Genomic DNA, 22,561 nt, shown 5'->3' on the forward strand with positions numbered 1-22,561 from the left:
AGTCCTTGTGGGCTTTTGTGTTGCATTGGACATGCCCATGTGGGCTTTTGTCACCTTGTTCTTGGTGGCCTTATGGGCATGTGTTGTAGTCCTAAATGGACTTTTTCTTCCCTTTTGGGAGCTTTAATACATTTTATAATCACCCCCAAAAAAAAAAAAAAAACCATCTTCAGATTGACAAGGATCAAGAATACTTCAGTAACTAGAGTCCAAATGAACCCTTAAAATTACTTCAAAATTCTTTGCTGCTAATGGCCTTAATGTTTTCAATTTTGCCTTCATTATAATATGTTATCTACATGAATTCGACAGTGTATTTATTGTAAATAAAATTTGAACGAACTCCTTTGATGGAAATATTTTCTTCATTCTTTTTCTCTTCTCCTTTGGAAACCAGTTCTGTCTCAAATTATTACTCCTTGAAACCATAGTTGTCACGGCATCTAGGTGACCCTAGGCGTTGGAGGGGCCCTGGACATAAGGCGACCAAGGTACCCCCCCCCTAGGCCACACCTTGACAACTATGCTTGAAACCAATTCTCATCCACTGATGGTATACGGCAATCTATTCTTGATTCCTGTATTTACAAGCTCGAGAAACCAGGCATTTCAAACTAAGGTGCCAGACATGATGCCAATCACAGCACTTTTATCTTAGTATTGGTGGTTTGCATTCATGGAATATTAATAGTGGTAGTTATATCTTACTATATTTATGAAAGCATTTATATATATTTGTAATAGTAGTATCCATACATAAAATGTTGTTTTATTGATTTGAGGCTTATCTGGATGCTTGGAAGCTTTTACGTTCTATGTCATATAAAGCACTTGTTAAAGTTCTTGAGACTTTTTGTCTAGGTTCTTGCTACATCAGCGGGAAGAAATGCTAACACTGGATCGGAACATGATTCCCTGAATGGTGCTGATGGTGATTCTAGATTATATTATGAAGAAGCTGATGAAAACATGGTTGCTAGCTCCCATGACAGGCAGATACCAGGTTCCACCGTGGACGCTCCTAATGTTGTTCCTAAGAGAGATAAACATCTCAGATATCGAACCAGGGTTTTTGCTGCAGAGTATGTGACTGTTAACCTAATATTCTTAAAATGTTTCAAGATATTGCTCCTCCTGACTTTTCTCAACTATTATCCTGGTGCTCTGTTTCTTGCTTTTCCAACATGCATCATTATACTTAATAGGACAAGAAATTTAAGTTTACTATGTGTGGGTCTCATGCTTGCATTCTCTTATTACAAGTGTTTCCATGGTCAAAACTTTCCTGTTAAAAATATTTTGCTCCAATGGGAACACAAATCATCTCTTAATCAATTCTTGGTTGATGATTGTCACAGGGGACTGCTAGTTTCCCAATCCTGATGTTTGATTTTATATTATTTTATTAAAAAAAAAAAAAACCATAACTATGCATTTTGAATTGAATCTTATGAAACATTAGGAAAATAAAAATGGAAAGAAGTCTTATGGCCATAAATGTCTCGTGGACTTTAGCCTCAGTTAAAATCTTATTCCCTTTTTATTTAGTTGATTTCATGATTATTTAATTAATGGGATTCTCATGCTCCTGGGTTGATATTTTTTTAATCCCTGGAACTCCAGGACCACAGGCAGTGCTACCAAATTATAATCAATGATTGAAATAAGATACAACATAACTTCTTTTTCTTCTTTTTTTTGGGTGGGGGGGGGGGAGGGGAGAAGGGGGGGACTAGACCCATGGAAGAAGAACTTGCGAGATCTCGACGAGTTTCTCGCTTTTTGAATTTGTCAAGATGAGATGCTACACGAGTTGAGAAAATACACCATCTCGGGCAAAATCTTGCTTGAGTCGAGATCTCGACCCGACCCAGATTTCGACCCTTTTTCCTTTAAAGACTTCCAGAACTCGACAGATCTCGTGAGTTCTCTGTCGAGTTCTACTGAGACTGCCTTTTTTCCCCCCTGTGAGCTGCTGCTGCCTTATTTTGCACCTGGATTTCAATGTACAACCTGTCGGAGACTACATTCAGCTACAAAATTGAAAGATTTGCACATTCCCAGTCCCAAACCAGCCACACCCATACATGCCTCAGTATGACAGTAGCAGCGGATCTCACGCCTCATGGCAACCAGCTCTTCTATACCCTAAGACAGGAGACTTGGAATATGTTGATGATAACACTTATATGAGTTCTATGGCAAACTATGTGCAACACTACTATAGCATTATGACATGGGAAGAGTATGTGGACCGAATCGTTCTGAATGAGTGATTCGGTCACATATTATAGAATGATAGATGTAATATGTTAAACAGATTGACACTTTAACATTTGTAATGTTTATTTAAGTTGTTTTATATTAATTGTATGATTTGATTGCTTTTAATTACTAAACTATGTCTAGAATAGGGCCTATTAGTACGTCGTCGCCTACCAACCTAGGGTCCGAAGTGAAACTCTTATTTGGACTTGTTTTTGCAAAAACTGATAGTGCCATTGTGCTTAAATGGCCTAAAATAGGGTGAGTACCAAGTTTCAGCCCCAAAATAAGTCTAAAACCCATCGAAACCAGCCATCGAGTTGGAAAAAAAAATTACCCCAACTCTCTATTTTGGTTGGTCGAAACTTGTACTCGAGATGAGTTCTTCTTCCTTGAAAATTGCCGCTTTGGTTTTTTTTTTTTTTCTTCCAATTTTTAATGTATCAGAAACAAACTTTCTCTCTCTCTCTCTCTCATGCAGTGAAGGTGGAGTCCTGAAAAAACAGGTTGCCATCATTATTACCCCATTCAGGAAAATCAATCAGTGGTCCAAATGGTACTACTCTTCAATTTGAACAATGCAATCAGAATAAAGATGTAATATTCTGCTTTCCTTGTGGATACAATCAAACTGCAGTCAAATAGGTTGGTCTTATGGTCCTCTAAAACACTGATGGAAATGCCAAAAGAGGAGGTACTGGACTTCCTTTTCAAGGATGTTAATGGAAGCAAAGGTGGATGCAGAGGAGGTGGACCGCATGGAAGATGATAGATTCAAATGATCAATTGTGGCCTCTATTTTCTTTGTTTATTGAAGGATAGCTGAATTGAAATCTTTGGATGATGTAACATTAATAGATAAGTAGATCTCCCCCTGCTGGATTGTTGAAATTATATTTGGATGGATCTGACATAGAAAGGTGCTTGCAAGTACAGAGAGCCGAGAGAGAGAGAGAGAGAGAGAGAGAGAGGTGATTCATTCCTCACAAATCAAAAAGTCTTTGTCTCTTCCTCGATCTAGTAGTTTCCGTGAGAGGAGAAAATAGAAGGGACTCTTCTTGTGAAAAAAAGAAAAGGAGAAGATTTTTTCACTGCGCAGAGATTTTTAGGTAGTGGAGGAAACTAGAGTGAAGTAATATTCTCAGGAATAAATTAATTTTATTAAAGAGAAAAAAGCAAAGAAATTAAACTTATTTGATTTGGTGTATTCCAAGAGTGCTTGGACGGTATACTGGTTATGCATTGAGATCTGTACTTTGGATCCAAACCGGAAGGGACTAATCCAAAGATCTCTCTGCTAGTCACGTTCTACTGTGTTGGTGGAGAAATCTGTGTTGAGCAATCCCCGAATCAGTTATCATTCCCACGATATCTGGATTCCTACCCTGTTTCAATGGTAGCCCCCCCGACTCATACCATCTTCTCTGTTCTTCGAATTCGATTTCTGTGAGATGCATTGACCCATCAAATACAGAGAAAGGAGACGAACTCCAACTGAATACTCTATAGCTTCCAATTTGCTTGCTTTTGACAGTGAACAGAACCATGGTAATGGGAGCTGGTCACCACCATGCCCCTTTTCTTTTTCTAAGTGGTAGGGTTATCAGTTGTGTCACCTGGTATGAACCGGTAAGCTGTAAGAAGTGAGCCAATAAGTCCGGTTACAATAATATATTGTAACCGGGTTGGTTACAAACAGTTTAACCCTCTTCTAAATGTACTCAATTTATTCAGATTCTCTATTTTCATCTTTGCTCATAACACATCAGACAAGTTTGAACCATTTCTTAATTGAAAGTGCAGGTGTTTAAGCCATCTACCTGCAGCTGTTGGCAATGATCCCACTCATTTTGATTTGTCATTGGCAAGGAGAAGATCCACTAATGGACAATCTTCTGGTGATTGGCTAGTGTTGCACATACAAGAGCTAATTGCACTTGCTTATCAGGTCCTAAATATAAAGCAAAGCATTTGATGTTACATTGATTTCAGCGGACAAATCTTATACATTGCACATCTAGATCATGATTATGGATATTTTTGTCTGTCTAATTCTCTTTGCCTCAGATAAGCACAATCCAGTTCGAGAACATGCAACCAATTGGTGTGGGACTTCTGACTACTATTATGGACAAGGTACATTGTATTGTCCAATGAATTCTTCAGTGTTCATGTGGGTTTTTGTTGTTGTCTTAGTAATTTCAGACAAAGAACCTTGGAGTATGCAATGCATTTATTCTTCTTACAAGGGAAAAAATAGATAGGCATTTTTCTTTTTTAATTTAATTATTGATTTTATTTACCCCTCTGAGGATAAGAGAGACACAAGAGCGGTGTGTGGTGGATTTGTTATCTCATAGTGTAATTCTTATGGATTCCAATAGTATTTTTTTTCAACAATATTTCGGGTTGTATGTTTTTATTTTTTATTTTTTTTATGGGGGGGGGGTGGTAAATAAAGAGTTCATTACCCAGAGCCCCAAAAGGGGAAAAGAAAATACAGGAGAGACATGAAATCCAGTTTTTGTTTTTGAACTGGGGGGTTTGACTTGTTATAATTTTATTTTTTAACTATTTTTATGTCCCCCCTCCCCCCGGTGTATCTTTTCCCCATTTTATTTTTTTAATAAATGTGCAGGGGCCAGCCCGGGTCCCAGATAATATTCAGGTTTTAAAAAAATATATAGATATTTTTTCTTGGATTCAAATAGGGAGTATTTGCTTATTAATGAATAATATCTTACGTAAATGAAATAGCAAATATGACAATATTTACTTAATACCACTAAGGCGACAGTCGCCTAGACCCCAAAAAATCCGCCTGGACGCCTAGGCGAGGCCATGCCAACTATGCTCTTAATACTGACTAATGAACAATGAAGAAAAACAGAAGCAAGACATGTTTTGTTGCTCTATATACTCCTGCATTATGCCATATGTCCATATGTCCATATTACAAGTGCATTAGGAGCTCTGATAGCCACTTTAAATCCCTTGGACTGAAGTTCCTCCAAGGTGAGCAGTGTGAGCACTTTATTCATAGAACCAGCCCATGCAAACCCATTCAATCTTGGAGGTGCTTTGGATTTTCAGACAACAGCCCTATCCTGACACTCTGTAACATGTCGAATCACTACTGATTGACAACTACAAGAACATAAATGAAGGATAATCTAAGGTGATTGTCCTTGCTTGGTATTACTGTAACCTTTTTTGGTGGGCTTTGGTGGTTGGAAGGAGATTTAGTTAAGTTTTGCTTTACCCTCTTGTTATCCAGTTAATTTCATGTGATGCTTCCTTTTCATTTATCCATTGTATAATTTTACACTATTTAAGATTCTTATATCCTTTTTGATCTCCTGTGCAGTTTGAAATGATACCAGACCCTGAGCTTCCTGGACATCTTTTAATGGAACAGTATCAGGTCTGTTAAAAAGTGTTTTTTTTTTTTTAATGTTCGATTAATTTTTGCACCATGCTGCTTGATATTAATCCATGCCAATATCTGTTCTTAACAGAAGTTAATTCTAATGAAGATATGAAGAATTTCTTTTCATTTTAGTTGGTATGCTTATTGCTAACTTCAAGTTATACATGTTTGATTAATCAACTACAAAATGAACTTCAGGCTCAACTTGTTTCTGCGGTTCGCACTGCATTAAATACATCTTCTGGTCCTCTGCTCCTTGAGGCGGGCCTGCAGCTGGCCACTAAGGTTCAGTATACAGAAATTCTCCGTCTTTTTGATTCTATATTTGTCAATGGTAGATTTATACAAATTGGAATCCATGATATGTTTCAGATTCTGACAAGCGGCATTACTAGTGGGGATCAAGCTGCAGTTAAACGCATATTTTCATTGATTTTACGTCCGCTGAATGACTTAAAGGACCTGTACTATCCATCTTTTGCAGAATGGGTCGCATGCAAGGTATGCCTTTCCATTTCTTTTAAAGTCTCTGCTGCACTTGAAGAGTCGAAGTAGTTCAACATTTCAAATTGAGGGATTATGGTCTTTCATTTGGTGGTGCTGTATCTTCTTTTGCTTCTAGAAGCCTCTAACAATTTTTTCCCCCTTTGGATAGATCAAAATAAGACTTCTGGCAGCCCATGCCTCTGTCAAATGTTATACATATGCATTTCTGAGGAGACAACATAGCAGTGTTCCAGATGAGTATTTATCACTGATACCCTTATTTGCAGAAAGTTCAAGAGTTCTGGGGAAGTACTGGATTGGGATTCTGAGGGACTACAGTTTTATTTGCTTCCACCTAGAATCTAAGAGTGGTGTAAGTTAAAAATTCAGAGATGTATTATCCTTTTTGTTTTCTTAACTGCTGAAGCAATCCCCTTATTAATTTTTCCTACCTCAACAGTGTGAGCATTTCCTTGATGGAATTCAATCTCTTCTGGTTTCATCGAAGTTGCGGCCATGTCTAGAAGAAGCCTGGCCAGTAATTTTGCAAGCAATTGCACTCGATGCAGTTCCTGTAGGGCTTGATGTAAATGCATGTTCCAAAGAAACTGGTGAAGATATTGCGACAGCTTCTTTAATATCTGGATACAGCATGGTTCAATTAGACTACAAAGAATTTCAGTTTCTTTGGGGATTTGCACTACTTGTTCTATTTCAGGCACAAAACCCAAATGTGGGTAAACAAATTATATCATTAAGAATTGCAAAAGCTAGATCTGCTGGAGATTCACCAGTTAGTGAGGAAAATCATTTGGATCTGAAGTTTAATGAAATAGTACTACCAGTGTTTCAATTTCTCTCAACAAAGCGATTCTTTAGTTCGGGTTTTCTTAGCTTGAATATCTGCAGAGAACTACTACAGGTCATGATCTGTTTCCATTCCCTGTCCCATTTGCTTATTTTTTGTCGTTTGCTATTGAAGTGGTCATATTTTTTGAGCATTTTAATTTGATTTTCTTCCAAACATAATGTGAAGAAAGTGGAGAAATAATTAGAGAGAAGTAAGGATTACCCAAGAATTACTCTAATTATTCTTAGATGGTTGCTTTACTCCAGCTGAAGGCTAACAGTGGCATAAACAATACCAAACTTTCATTGATTTGGAAAAACAGAGCATACATTTCTTTATTGACTCTCTTGTATATGACTTGGATTCAAAAAGGGCTTACAGATCAAACTTCTTTTTGTAACATAGTCCAAGACTTAAACCACCGGTGTGGCCCGTGGTTGTTCTCGACAAGGTGTTCATATTCTAATTGATCAAGATTTTAAATGGTAGATGCATAGTTGTCAAGGATACTAGGCGACCCAAGGCGTTGGAGGGGCGCCTGCCTACACATTGCCTAGGCGAATGCAATATGATGTAATATATACATATTCATCGAAAGCAAAGCAATAAACTTAAATCAGCGTAAAGTCATGAAGTGTCAACAAGGCGTGCTATCACCTTGGACCCAAGAAAGAGCCTGGACGCCTAGGCAGCGCCTAGACAACTATGGATAGATGCATTATGTGCGGAGTAAAATGTCACTAGGGATAATAAGAGCTTTTTTTTTCCATTTCTTTTCTCTGTGGTGATAGCTTGTGGAGGGTATACTATGGCTAGAATCTCCATAAGTGGTCTTCATGCCTTGGCTAGAGATTGGGCCAAAAGGGGTTCACTGGGCAACATGCTTCTGATACACTTTAGTGAGAGGAATCTAATTTCACACATTAGAGTGTATCTAGAACAAGTGTGAGATATGAGAGAGAAAATAGAGTGAAAAATGATAACATCCATCTCGAATGCATATATTAAGTAAGCAGCCAACCTTGGGCTTTGACACAGTTCCTCAGTAATGTGAACTTTTCACAAGTCCTTATATTATGATCCCTTTTTTGGTTTAAACCTCATGGGGTTATGCCAATCTGTCATTCATCCGCTTCTTTTAGTGGTGCCTTTGTAGACCTGATACAGGGGCTAAGAATCTGGAAGGTGATGCTTCGACTAAAGCGGGTTGAGGTTTTTTGGTTTTTAGATATCGTTTCTCTGAGCATAGACTTAACCTTTCATGATACCTCAAAGGCTCAGATTATATGTGCAGCTTGAACCTGGTGACCGAGAGTCAATTTTTTTTATTCTTTTATTTTTTGCTTCAGCTGTATTTGGTAATTGAGTTCACTTGATGTATTTTATTGTTTGAGGTCATTGTTGCTTTTCTGGGTTCATGTCCACAGGCATGTTGTCTCTAGTTCAAACATTTTCATTTTGAGGACTGTAATTTGTATTATACATTGTTAACATGAAACTCATGTAACTCCTATCCTCACTTGTTCAACTTTGGATTTTCCTGGGTTATTTGAGCTGGAAAAACTTACCATCCTTCTACATAGAGCTTTTATATTGCCATATGGTTCGTTTCTGTTTTTTGTTTCCTGATTTTTTTCTTCTTATCTTTCTATCATTATTTTCTTTTCATGCTCTGTAAGACGAGAGTTTGGAGTGATCTGCTTTGTCTACCACCCAAACTCTCTTTATCTTTTGCTGCTTCAGATAATGATATAAGTTCATGAGCGTGTTTTCCTAAATACCTTTTTGCCAGGGTTTTGGTTATGAATACCCGTATGAAGTTTATAAGTAAAATCTATGCATCCCTGCATGAGACATTATACAAAATTTACATCAGCAGTAATACTTTTTTCAACTGCTTTGGAATTTATATCATTGTTATTCAATATTGAATCTAAATAGTATGTTATTTTTCTGTGAGGTACTTTTTTATGACAGGTTTATCATTTTCAATGGATGCAGGTCTTTACGTATTTCATTCACATGGAAGACTCATGGAGTACTCTTGTGATATCCGTTCTATCACAGGTACATACAGAAAATTTTCAAAAATATTAGATGCTTCCTGGTTTTGTTTGGAACTTGATGGCAATTTTCTGGAATTGTTATACTTGATACTCATTGTTGTTGTCTTGTTGATTGGTTGATCTCCAATGCTTTCCAACCAATCTGTAAAGCCATATGTTACCCATCCAATAATTATGCCAACTCAGAGATGTTGTGGCCAACGTCCATTGCTTCTAGCTGCATATTCCTACTTAGAATCTACACTAGTAATCATCTGTCTTCTCTGTTCCAGATTCCATCTGATGATCAGTGGGAAAATGGTTCCAAATCCTTACAATTTATGCAAACAAATTTATATTGTTTTGCATCTTAATTGCTTTTGTTGAACAGATTGTGCAGGTGTTTCCTCAAGATATTTCTGAAACTGAAGGTTTTGCCTTTCTAGGGATAGAACTTTGTGCAACTTATCTTTATAAAATATTGCAGAGGTAGTCATTCCATCCAGAGTTTATTTGGAACAGTTATTTTCTCTGAGCATAGAATCTTGGTCCAGCATCATTTCAAAATCATTAGAACTGTTGACTAAGATTTATTTACTTATGCAGTCCCTGTGCAAGTTCACATGATCACTCAACTCATGAAGATTGGATTTCTGTATTATTTGTTATAGCTGAGACACTCATAAGGCGTGTTGAACCCAAGGTTTGGTAATCATATTCATATTCATATATGCCATTCGTAGCACATAAAACCTTTTATATCCTAGGGGATTATTTCATGATAGAATTTTTTTGAGAGAGATATTATATGTTTCCCCTTTTCAGTCTCAGACATTTCCTGCCTTTTTTCCCATTAATCCTAATTTCTAATTTCCCCCTTGATATGCAGAAACAGTTGAACTTAATGCTGGCTTTTCTTTTAGCTTGCTACAATTGTCTTAAAGGTGGTTCAACTGAGTCATGCTTTGCAAAAGTTAATGCATTTCTCACACATATGGGACCGTTATTAAAGAATTATGTTAGGGGTAAGCAATTTAACTGATCTTACACGCCTGTAATATTTCTGTTTTTTCTCTGTTTAAAACTTGTAACTGAAATATTTTCAATATTTTATTCTATTTCCGTGAGGCTTGCTGACCACAGAAACTAACACATGGGCAACGTATGGGCCTAAAATAAAGTGTTTGATCATTGTCAAGAGCCTGGGAATTTTGAACTACAACCCCCCCCCCCAAACAAGAAGGAAAGCGGGGAATAAAAACCCAAAGGAGAAGAAAAAGGTAAACACAAAGGGTGCGCCCAGTGCGCGAGGCTCCCGCAACTGTGGGGTCTGGGGAGGGTCATAATGTACCTGGCCTTACCCTCGCTTCGCGGAGAGGCTGTTTCTAGGGACCCGAACCTATAACCACTTGGTCACACTCATGGAACTAAATCTCGGTCGAATCTTGCAGTTTCCACAGAGATATCTCGGTTTCGCAAGAAACCGAGATGAGATGGTCATTGACTTTCCAACTCGACCAATTTCAGCCTGTTTGGACCAAATTTCGATAGTTTCGACCTGAATACCTATATAAGTTTCATTTAACCCCATTGAAACTTGAGGAAACCTGTCTGGACCCTAAAACCAGGACAAAGTTTTATTTATACCTAATATTATTTAAGTAATTAAGTAAATGTTTTTATATTTACTTAAGATAATATTCAAGCAAAAACCCCAGTAAGTGCTAGAAACCAGGATAGACTTTTATTTATGCCTAATATCATTTAAGTAAATGTTTTTATATTTACTTAATATATTATTCATAAATAAGCAAATACCCTCCTATTTGAATCCAATAACAATAGTTAAAAAATCATATTCTAAAAGGATAGAAAGTCAACCCCCTAGTTCAATAACAAAAACTAGATTTTCGACGGTAGGTGCAATTTTCAACTTTAAAATGCTGTGGATTTTCTCAAATCTAAAAATTTCGTAAATCTTAAAAATGATAAAACATTGCTAAAAACCAAAAATGCGGTAAAATATTCATTTGTTTTGATGTCTAAAAACAAATGAATATTTTACCGCACTTTTGGTTTTTAGAATTGTTTTATCATATTAAGATTTATGGGATTTTTAGATTTGAGAAAACCACCAGCATTTAAAAGTTGAAAATTGCACCTACCACCGAAAATCCAGTTTTTGCTCTTGAACTGGGGTTTGACTTTTTATCCTTATGGAATTTGATTTTTTTAATTATTTTTATTGGATTCAAATAGGAGGTATTTGCTTTTGTATGAATAGTATCTTAAGTAAATGAACTTAAATGATATTAGGCATAACTAAGTGTCTGTTCTGGTTTCTGGCATAAATAATTGTCTGACCTGGTTTTTTGCATAAATAAGTGTCTGTATACCAAGGTTTCCCACCGAGATCTCAGTGAGACAGTACAATCTTCTTATTTCGCCCAAGGTTCAAGAACTCAATTCCGGTACTGGTTTTGCCCAACCAAAAAATCGAGTTGGGCCGATATCTCAACTAGTTGGTGTAAATTTTTTTGTTTTTTTTTTTAACTCGAAGGCTGGTTTCGGTGGGTTTTAGGCCTAGTTTGGGCCTGAAACTTGGTACTCAGCTGATTTTAGGCCATTTAAACGCAATGGCAAAAAATAAAGTCCAAATAGGAGTTTCGCTTCGGAGTATAACATATTACATTTATATCTATCATTCCAAGCCATGTTACCGAAGCCATAATTCTAAAACTCGCAAGATCTCGGTTTTCCAAGGGGTTGAGACGAGATCTCATACGAGTTCTAAAAGTGCAATTTATCGGTCCAATCTTGACCCAAACTCCTTTATATGAGTGCTAGATCTTGAGAAATTTTGGTATGGTGGGAAATCTTGGTATACAGACACCTACCTCTTGGTATAGACACTTTTTTATGCTAGAAATCAAGACATACACTTATGTATGCCTAATATCATTTAAGTAAATGAAATTGTATTTCATTGACTTGAGATATTATTCATAAATAAGCAAATACCCACCTATTTGAATCCAATAAAAATAGTAAAAAAATAAAATTCCAAAAGGAAAAAAGTCAACCTCCCCGTTCAAGAACAAAAACTGGATTTTCGGCGGTAGGTACAATATTCAACTTTCTAATGCTGGGGCTTTTATCAAATCTAATAATTCCATAAATCTTAATATGGTAAAACATTGCTAAAAACCAAAAGTGCGGTAAAATATTCATTTGTTTTGATCTCCAAAAAAATATTTTCATTCAGAGCGATTTTGACAGCATTCGCGCACACCAAATCAAGTTTGACCGGTACATAACTCCTTCAATATAAATCAGATTTTAGCAATCTTGGACTTGTTGGAAAGCTTTCTAATGCTTATTTAAGTTGTTTTACATTAATTGAATGTTTTGCTTGCTTTCTATTACTAAATTATGTGTAGAGTAGGGTATTTTAGTACGTCGTCACCTACCAACCTAGGGTCCGAAGTGAAACTCCTATTTGGACTTTGTTTTTGCACAATCTGATAGTGTCATTGTGTTTAAATGGCCTAAAATAGGCTGAGTACCAAGTTTCAGACCTAAACTAGGTCTAAAACCCACCGAAACCAGGTTTCGAGTTGAAAAAAAAAATGTACCAACTCGATTGAGATCTCGGTTTTTCCCAAGGTCGAGTTCCGAGTTTTAGTACCTTGGCTGAAGCATGTAAACCTCTGATTGGAAAACATAGGATTCCCATGTCATAGTGCTGCTGCAGAATTGCACGTAGTCTTCAACACAAGTTCTCCGTCGAAAATCCTAAAAAATCAGGTCAAATGCACACTTCCCTCACTTCTCTATCGAGTTCACCGAGACAGTCGATTTCTAAAGAAATCTCGACTATCTTGATCGAGATATGTACATTATAAAGGTAAGTTTGGTCCAAATCTCGATCGATCCGAAATCTCGAACTGAGATCTCGACCGAGTTGGGGTAATATTTCTTTTTGCCTTAAGTCTCGTCTCGCCTTTTGCAAAAAGCGAGATATTACCGAGATCTCGGCAAGTTCTTGAACTATGATTTCGCCTAGCAGCTCATCCCGGTTTTTCAAAAAACCGAGATATTACCAAGATCTCGGCGAGTTCTTGTTCCATGGGAGGAGGAAGAGGGTTCTTGGGTGGTGACAGCACCACCCCAGGTTGGCTGCACATGGAGGCAAAAATTTAGATGGGGAGGCTAAGGTCGGGGACAGAGTAACAACAGAAATGATCATTCTGTTCAGTCGAAATGCAAATATTGACTAATGGCTTTGCTACTCACAACCTCAATTCCCAGAAAATACCTGAAAACACCTAGATTGTTCATTTTAAAAATTCTATCGCAAAAGAGACTTAACTTCCTCAATGTCGGAAGAGTCTACTAGAAATAATGATGTCATTAACATATACAACAAGCACAACAACCCTGGCATCACAGCAACAAACAAATACCAGATGATCAAAGTGGGTAAATCCACACTGAGTAACAACCATACTGAATTTATCAAACCAGGCTCGTGGAGATTTTTAAAACCATAAATTTCTTTATGCAATTTGCACACCTTACTAGTAATCTCCCCCTGAGCAATATAACTGGGAGGTTGCTCCATATATGCCTCCTCGATCAAATCTCCATAAAGGAAAGTGTTTGTAATATCGAGCTGATACAACGGCCAATCAAGATTAACAGCAATAGATATAAGCACCCAAATAGAGTTCAACCTAGTTACTAGGTAAAAAGTCTTGAAATAATCAACAACGTGCTTCTCAATGTACCCTTTTGTTACCAACCAGGCCTTAAGCCGCTCAACACAGAGCCATCAAGGTTATACTTGATAGTATACACCCAAAGACACAACACAACCTCCTTACCTGGAGGGAGATTAACCAAGGTCCATATCTTTTGAGAAAGCAAAGCTTATATCTCCACATCCATAGCCGATTTCCACCAAGGTACTAAAACTTGGGTCTCGGTACCAACTCGACTCTTGGAAAAATCGAGACAAGTCGAGATCTCGCCGAGTTGGTGTATTTTTTTTTTTCAACTCGAAGCCTCAACTTTGGGTCACCCGAGATCCGAGATCTCGCCGAGATATGTCGAGTTTTGTCCAATCAGGTAAGGTATTTAAGTGGTAGGTGGGTTAAAATAATGGGTCGAAACCGAGATCCAACCGAGATCCGAGATATTGCACTTTTGAGACTCGTAGGCAGTCTCGTCTCGACTTTTCCAAAAACCGAGAAACTCAGTGAGATCTCGCGAGTTCTCGAACTATGATTTCCACCCAGTATGAGAGAGTGCCTCAAGATGGGTTTTGGGAATGGAATGAGCAGACAAGGACAAAGCAAAATTATGAAGAGAGGGTGGAAGATAGACACAGAAACAAAGTTATAGGCAACTAAAGGACATTGTGTATGAGAACGCTTACCTTTGTGTAATGCAACGAGCAAGTCATCAGGTGTAGAGAAGGGACCAAGAATTTCATCCATGGGAGCTGACTGAGTAGAAGGCAGTGGAGAAGTAGAATCAGCAACAGGAGCAAATGGCTTAGGGAGTCGCTGGTAGACTTGCAGTGGCACTGGCCGAGATTAGTTCAAAATGTCCATAAAAGGAACCACAGAAGGTATTGATGGAGACTGAAAAATGTCAGTTCGTAGCTCTCGACCATCCGCAGAGAAGTATGGTGTACGCCCAAAAAATGTAACATCAGCACTTACAAATTGTTGCGGGGTAATAGGATCATAATAGCGATAATCCTTTGAGCATGCGAATACCCAAGAAGAACACATTTAATTGCACGAGTAGATAATTTATCAGCATCTGGTCATAAAACATGAACAAAACAAGTGCAGCCAAATACACAAGGCGGTAAGGAAAATAGAGCAGATTGAGGAAAAACAATGCTCATAGGAGACTTATTCTGAAGAACAGTAGAAGTCATGCAATTAATCAGATAACAAGTGGTTAACATAGCATCCCCCAAAAATTTGTATAAACATTCAGATGAAACAACAAGGAACAGGTAATTTCTAATAAGTGACAATTTTTCCTTTTAGCTACACCATTCTGCTGAAGGTATAAGAGCAACTAGTTTGATGTAAAATACCATGCTTAGAGCTAAAAAAAGATATGACAGGTTGAGCGTATTCCAATGTATTGCCTGAATAGAAAATGTTAATTGACGCATCAAATTGAACATTTCATTATAAAAGGATTTAAATACAAATAAAAACTCAAAATGATCTTTTAACAAATATAGGCAAGTTAAGTGAGAATGATAGTCCACAAAAGTAACATAATATATATGCCCAGACCGACTCTAAACCATGGTTCGAGAACTCGCGAGATCTCGCCGAGTTTCTCGGTTTCGTGAAATCCCGAGACGAGATGCCATACGCATTCTAAAATTACACTTTCTCGGCGAGATCTCGGTATTGTCGCGGTACACATTTTTTCCATTTTTTTTAGTTTTAAAAGTTCAATATCTCGCCGAGATCTCAGCGAGATCTTGGTATCGGGTTAGAACATGGTTTTTTACCCATTTTAATTGCCCATTTGACCCATGTGCCCATTTTTATTAAAAGAGGGCAATGGACAGAACTCGGAAATGTCAATAGTTCTGTCCATAGCTCTCTAAACAAAGGGGAAAACACTCAAACAGCTCTCTCCCTCAAATTTCTTCTTCTTTCTTTCAAATCTTGGGTGGATTGCATTGTTTGAAGTGAGATTCAAGTGCTAAATTGAAGATTCAACTCCAACAGTCCAAGAATCATCACCTATTTGTAGGATTCCAAAGTAAAACTCATATTTGGACTTGTTTTTTTGGCAAATCTGGGCATGCCATTGTGTTTAAATGGCCTGAAATAGGCTGGATACCAAGTTTCAGACCCAAAATGTGTAAAACCCACCGAGTTGGGGGTCCGAGTCAAAAAAAAAATAAAATGCAGCAACTCGCCGAGATCTCGGCTCGACTCTGTTTTTGGCTTGGCCGAGATGCCACCGAGACCCGAGTCTTAGAACCTTGCTCTGAACACGACAAGGACCCCACATAAAGACAGACTTGTAGACACATCCTATGTAGAGAAAGAAGCTCGGTGCCAAACTCATAAGTTTAACACTCTATTCTGGTGTAGACTTGCACTCAGAAACCATCTATTGGAGCTTGGAGAGTGACAAATGACCTAACCAACAATGCCAGTCAAAAGAAGAAACAAAACCAGACGAAGTAGACGTTGTAGTAGAAAAAGAATCGCTAGCCAGATAATATAAACCACCTTTCTCATGCCCTCCACCAATCCCTCCATGTCTGAAAAATCCTTGGAGACACAATAAGAAGGGTAGAAGAAAGCAGAGCAATTTAAAGCTTTAGTAACTTGACAGACTGATAATAAATTTAATGGTAAATATGGAACATGAAGAATCGAAGACAATGATAAAAATGAGTGGGAGAAACAATACTATGATCGGAATCTTGAGTATTATAACCATTAGCAAGAATAACCCGAGAGGGACGTCTAGTTTTATGGGAGAAAAAAAAATATCTGACTTACTGGTCATGTGGTCATGTGATTGGATGCCCAAGAGTCAGTCACCCAGTGGTAGGAGAGGAGGAAGCAAAAGCGCAATAGTACCTATGTGGGCAACTGTGGCAGAAGATGAAGAGGAGGACACCTCAAGTTGCTGAAGACGTTTAAGGAGTTGATTATTGTTAGTTATATGTCCAGAATACCGTAGGGGTATTCTGGACCTTTCTTCTTTCTCAGTTGTGTTTATTATTTCGTTTTAGTCCCACATTGATTTTGTAATCTTTTTTATTCATTCATTATGATTATAAATTGAAGTGCTTGGTGATCACATTGATTATCCAAGTCTTACCCTAATTCAGTCCTCTCTACATGGTATCAGAGCAAGCAGGGGTCACGGTATCGAGTCCCCCTGGGAGCGGGCAGGTGTTAAAAAAATTATTTATCCACCCGTGTCCCCCTTTGGATAGTCCACCGTGTTAGAGCTCCTATATGATATATATATTGTTGTTTCTTCCCTTTCCTACAAGGTCGGCCTTTTAGAGGAAGCGGTTTCTACATAGTATCAGAGCAGAATTCGAATTAGGGCCACCCATCATTAAATCTCGATCTCTCTTCTCTCTCCATCTCTCTCGGATTTCTCCTCTCCTTTCTCTCTCTTCTCCCTTGTTCTCTATTGTAACATAGGGCAGCACTGATGAGGTGATCATACGATCCAGTTGCTGCCCCCATTACCTCATGAATGATATTTAATTCTTCTCGATAAGAACCAGCCATTGCAGCCTGCAGAAATTGGAGCTTCAGTTTTTTTTTGGGATTGCTTCTACTACTCATACAAGGAATCAACTCCACTTTTGAAGACCACAACCTGCCGGCCGGATTCCTTATTGGTTCAAGTTCTTATCTCAGTTTTACAGCACTGTTTCAAGACCTCCTATGATCGATCTTCATCAAATCAGGGTTTTTGAAAAAACCCTGACAATTGTCGATCTAGGGGATTGGGCTCTCTATTTGTTCTGATTTTTTGCATGCTTCTTCTCCACTTATAAGGGGTCATTCGAATGCTATTTGGGCCTCCACAGTTCTGGTTTTCTGTGAAGACTCCTTGAGATCGATTTCACCATCATCAGGGTTTTTTTCAAAACCCTGACAACTATCGATCTTAGGGATTGCTGCTGATTATTGGATCTGTTTTTTGTAGGGTTATTTCCTCCATTATAAGGGCTATATTGACTTCAGTTGGGGTTATAATTCTGCAGTTTGGTGCCTTCTTATTCCCTTCATTGATCTCAACAAATCAAGGTTTTTTTCAAAACCCTGACCAATATCGATATGGGGATCCTACCTTGCTGCTGTTTCTGATTTTTTAGGGGCTCATTCAGCCTAGTATTTGAAGACATTAGTGGACTTCTCTGCTGCCAGTATGGGTGATTCAGCCAACTCCACAGCTACTTCGGATCATGATGGCAACAACAAGACAGAATATCACAGTTTTCCACTTAACCCTATTAAACTGGATGGCTCAAATTACCTTCTATGGTCCAGATCAGCCTCCTTTGCCATTTCTGGCCGTGGTCTCACCAACCATATTGATGGCACTAGTGTGAAACCCAGTGATAAAGGCCCTGCTCAGACTAAGTGGCTTGCCAATAATGGTGTTCTCATGTCATACCTAATAGGCTCTTTGACTTCAGAGTTACAGCATAATTTTCTTCTTCTAAATACTGCCGACCAGATTTGGGATGCTTGCAAGGAAACCTACGGGCAGCTTGGCAATGATGCCCAAGTTTATGAACTTCGACAGAAGGTACTTCACACTACTCAGGGAGATTTTTCTGTTTCCAAATACTATGCTATTCTCCGCAGTCTATGGCAACAGTTGGACCACTTCTCTGATTTTCACCCTACTACAATTGATGAAATTGCTTCCTATAGGAAGCATGTGGATAAGATTAGGGTCTATGATTTTCTAGCTGGTTTGAATGTGGAATATGATCCCATTCGTGTTCAAGTGTTGGGCCATAAGCCTTTTCCCACACTTGAACAATCTTATGCATTAGTTTCATCTGAGGAGAACCGTAGGGCTGCCATGTTGCACCCTCCTATTACTGGCAGATCTGCTCTCAAGGCTGCTGCTACTCCCACTCCTACACCTAGTTACACTGCTTCTCTTGGTGATTCTACTACAGGGACTGTTGTTTGTGAGCACTGTCACAAACCATATCACACCAAGGAGAAGTGCTGGAAACTTCATGGGAAACCAGCTGACTTTGAAGCAAAAAGGGCTGCCAAGACCAAGACAAAGATAAAGACCAAGGCTCATCAGACTGAGACTATTACTACAGCCCCTACTACTGACACTGGTCTATCCCAGGATGATCTACAGTGCACTCCTACGTATGCCGAGGTCTTCGCCGCCATCGCTCTACTACATCTCAAGCTACTCGCCAATTCTTCCGCTCATTCAGGTTCACACTTTGCCCGGTCAGGTATTCCTTTTGGAGGTCATTGTGCTTCTGTAGCCTCCCATCCTTGGATCATAGGTTCTGGGGCTACAGATCATATGACTGGTTCCTTTAATTTGTTTTATAAATATTCTCCTACTTCTGGGAAGGACAAGGTCAAGGTAGCTGATGGTTCCCTTTCATCTATTTCTGGAAAGGGAATCATCAACTGCACTTCCTCTCTTCCATTAACTTCTGTTTTGCACATTCCTAATTTTACTACTAACCTTCTTTCCATTAGTAGTATTACTCGTGATCTTAACTGCAAAGTTATTTTCTTTCCTTCTCATTGTGTGTTTCAAGATCTGGACTCTGGGAAGACGATTGGATTGGGTAAAGTGCACGGTGGGCTGTACCTGCTTGATGATGGTCGCTTCTCTCCACCACCATTACCTTCTCCACTATACCAGAACTCCATGGTCTCTTCTGAACTCTACCAGTGGCACTCTAGGTTAGGTCACCCCCCTTTAGGAATTTTAGCATATTTATTTCCTAGTTTGGTCACCCTACATACTAAGGATGACTTTTTTTGTGAGGCGTGTGTTCTGGCCAAACAAACACGTTCAAATTATCCTATTTCAAATAAAAGAAGTTCTTCTTGTTTTCAGTTAGCGCATTCTGATGCTTGGGGCCCTAATCGTAAACCCTCTATTTCTGGCCATCGGTGGTTTGTATCCTTCATTGATTGTCATTCTAGGAACACATGGGTCTATCTCTTACACACAAAAAATCAAGTTTTTTCATGCTTTCAACACTTTCATAAAATGGTCCAAACTCAGTTCCAGGCTACTCTCAAAATATTGAGAAGTGATAATGGAACAGAGTATAAAGAATCACAATTTCAAAAATATTTGGCTGACCATGGAATCATTCATCAGACTAGTTGTGTTGATACCCCTGCCCAGAATGGTGTGGCAGAAAGGAAAAATCGCCACTTGTTAGAAATGGCCAGAGCATTAATGTTTGCGAGGAATGTTCCGTCTCAATATTGGGGGGATGCGGTTATCACGGCAGCCTATCTCATCAATAGGGTGCCATCTCGGGTCCTTCACTCCCGTAGCCCCTCTGATATTTTGATTGGTACTTCCTCCTTTGTTGTGCCTCCCAAGGTGTTTGGTTATGTGTGTTATGCTAGAGATACTAAATCTCTAGGCAAACTTGAACCTCGGGGGCTCCGTTGTATTTTCTTGGGTTATTCTCCAACCCAGAAAGGTTATAAATGCTACCATCCCCCTTCCCGCCGTACCGTGGTTAGTATGGATGTTATTTTCCATGAGTCCATTTCTTATTATTCTTCGCTACCTCTTCAGGGGGAGAGTGCTGGTGAAGATGTGGCTTTCGAAATTCCTTTACCTGAGGTGCCTCTGGCTGCTGCCCAGCCATCTTTACCACCCTCGGCTGCTGTCCAGCCCCCTTTTCCACCTGCGGCTGCTGCCCAGCCCTTTTTGGATGCTTCCCATCCAACTTTGGATGCTGCCCATCCTACTTTGGAGACTGCCCAACAACCTCTGGCTGTTCCTCCCTCACCTAATGGGAATCCTTTACAGGGGGAGACCATAGAAAATAGTGTTGTTAATATTCCTATTCAGGGGGAGCTGACTCACCGAGAGAACTATTGGTGAATTTGAAGAGAATTGACAACTCCAACATGATCACCTATACAAGGGGCGATCCACCAGAGGGCAGTTGCATCCCACTGTAGCACCAGTACCCATCCAATTGCCGGCTCCAGACACAAATCCTACATCTCCTGGTAATCCATCTCTTTCCGACCTACCTATTGCACTTCGCAAAGGTACTAGGACTTGCACTTTACATCCCATATCCCATTTTGTTTCTTATAACTCTCTTTCTCCCTCTTTTCGTGCATTTGTATCTTCTCTTTCCTCTATCTCGATTCCTAGAAATTGGCAGGAAGCATCTACAGATGGAAAGTGGAAGGCAGCAATGTTGGAAGAAATGAGAGCACTACACAAAAATAATACGTGGGATCTTGTGGCTCTTCCTCTAGGGAAAAAACCAGTGGGATGTAGATGGGTCTTCGTGGTTAAACAAAAAGCTGATGGCTCGATGGATAGGTATAAGGCACATCTAGTTGCAAAGGGGTTCACTCAGACTTATGGAGTTGACTATCAGGAGACCTTTGCACCAGTGGCAAAGCTCAACACCGTCAGGGTGTTATTATCTTGTGCTGCAAATCTTGGGTGGGATCTTCAGCAGTTAGATGTCAAAAATGCCTTCCTCCATGGAGAGCTTGAGGAGGAGGTATATATGGACATTCCACCAGGTTTTTCTGATGACAGGACTAAGGGCAGGGTTTGTAAATTGAAGAGTGCCCTTTATGGTTTGAAGCAGTCACCTAGGGCCTGGTTTGGCAGATTTCATAAAGCTATGATTTCAGCAGGTTACAAGCAGAGCAATGCTGATCACACTTTGTTTATCAGACGGCTTGGTAACAAGGTTATTCTTCTCATAGTCTATGTGGATGATATTGTGGTCACGGGTAATGATGATGCTGCAATCAGGGATTTGAAAATTCTTCTTGGCCGTGAGTTTGAGGTCAAAGATTTTGGTCCCCTAAAATATTTTCTAGGGATAGAAGTTGCTCGATCTTCAAAGGGCATCTTTCTTTCTCAAAGAAAATATGTCCTTGATCTATTGACTAAGACAGGGCTACTTGGCTGTCATCCTTCAGATACTCCTATGGAATCTACTACAAAACTTAGGGAGAAAAAGGGTGAGCTTGTTGACAAGGGTGCTTATCAGCGATTAGTGGGCAAACTAATCTACCTTTCTCACACACGCCCTGACATTGCAATTGCTGTAAGTTTGGTGAGTCAGTTCATGCATGATCCCTATTCCTCTCATATGGATGCAGTCCGTCGTATTTTGAGGTATTTGAAGTCTGCTCCGGGAAAGGGAATCCTTCTATCTCCCAATGGTCACTTGAAGATTGAAGCCTATACTAATGCCGATTGGGCTGGTTCTCCTGATAGAAAATCTATCTCTGGCTACTGTTCCTTTGTGGGTGGGAACCTTGTCACATGGCGTAGCAAAAAACAGAATGTTGTGGCAAGGTCTAGTGCTGAAGTCGAGTTTCGCGCAATGGCACAAGGAATTTGTGAACTTCTGTGGCTTAGAGGATTATTGTAGGATATTGGTGTTGCTATCCATCTTCCAATGATGCTTTATTGTGACAATAAAGCAGCCATTAGCATTGCTCATAACCCTGTCCAGCATGATCGTACTAAACATGTGGAGGTTGACCAAGATTTCATCAAGGAGAAGCTTGAAGCTGGCCTCGTTTGTGTTCCCTTTGTGAAGTCTACTGATCAGCTAGCTGATGTGTTCACTAAGGGATTTAGTAGCAAGCTGTTTCATCCTATCTTAGTCAAGTTGGGCATGCATGATATATATGCTCCAACTTGAGGGGGAGTGTTAGTTAT

General features: G+C 39.1%; 1 protein-coding gene across 1 annotated transcript in view; it reads left to right on the forward strand.

Moving 5' to 3' along the window:
- LOC122663979 (protein SWEETIE) overlaps positions 1-22,561 on the forward strand; it is a 157,589-nt gene that overhangs the window by 129,840 nt on the left and 5,188 nt on the right. Inside the window, exons 32-43 of the mRNA XM_043859648.1 lie at positions 862-1,082; positions 4,069-4,213; positions 4,333-4,401; positions 5,633-5,689; positions 5,894-5,980; positions 6,068-6,196; positions 6,351-6,554; positions 6,642-7,103; positions 9,033-9,098; positions 9,468-9,565; positions 9,683-9,779; positions 9,966-10,101. Coding sequence (XP_043715583.1) covers positions 862-1,082; positions 4,069-4,213; positions 4,333-4,401; positions 5,633-5,689; positions 5,894-5,980; positions 6,068-6,196; positions 6,351-6,554; positions 6,642-7,103; positions 9,033-9,098; positions 9,468-9,565; positions 9,683-9,779; positions 9,966-10,101 — 1,771 coding nt within the window. The remainder of the gene's footprint in view (positions 1-861; positions 1,083-4,068; positions 4,214-4,332; positions 4,402-5,632; positions 5,690-5,893; positions 5,981-6,067; positions 6,197-6,350; positions 6,555-6,641; positions 7,104-9,032; positions 9,099-9,467; positions 9,566-9,682; positions 9,780-9,965; positions 10,102-22,561) is intronic.

The sequence above is a fragment of the Telopea speciosissima genome, chromosome 6, assembly GCF_018873765.1.
Source record: "Telopea speciosissima isolate NSW1024214 ecotype Mountain lineage chromosome 6, Tspe_v1, whole genome shotgun sequence".
Taxonomy (NCBI): Eukaryota; Viridiplantae; Streptophyta; class Magnoliopsida; order Proteales; family Proteaceae; genus Telopea; species Telopea speciosissima.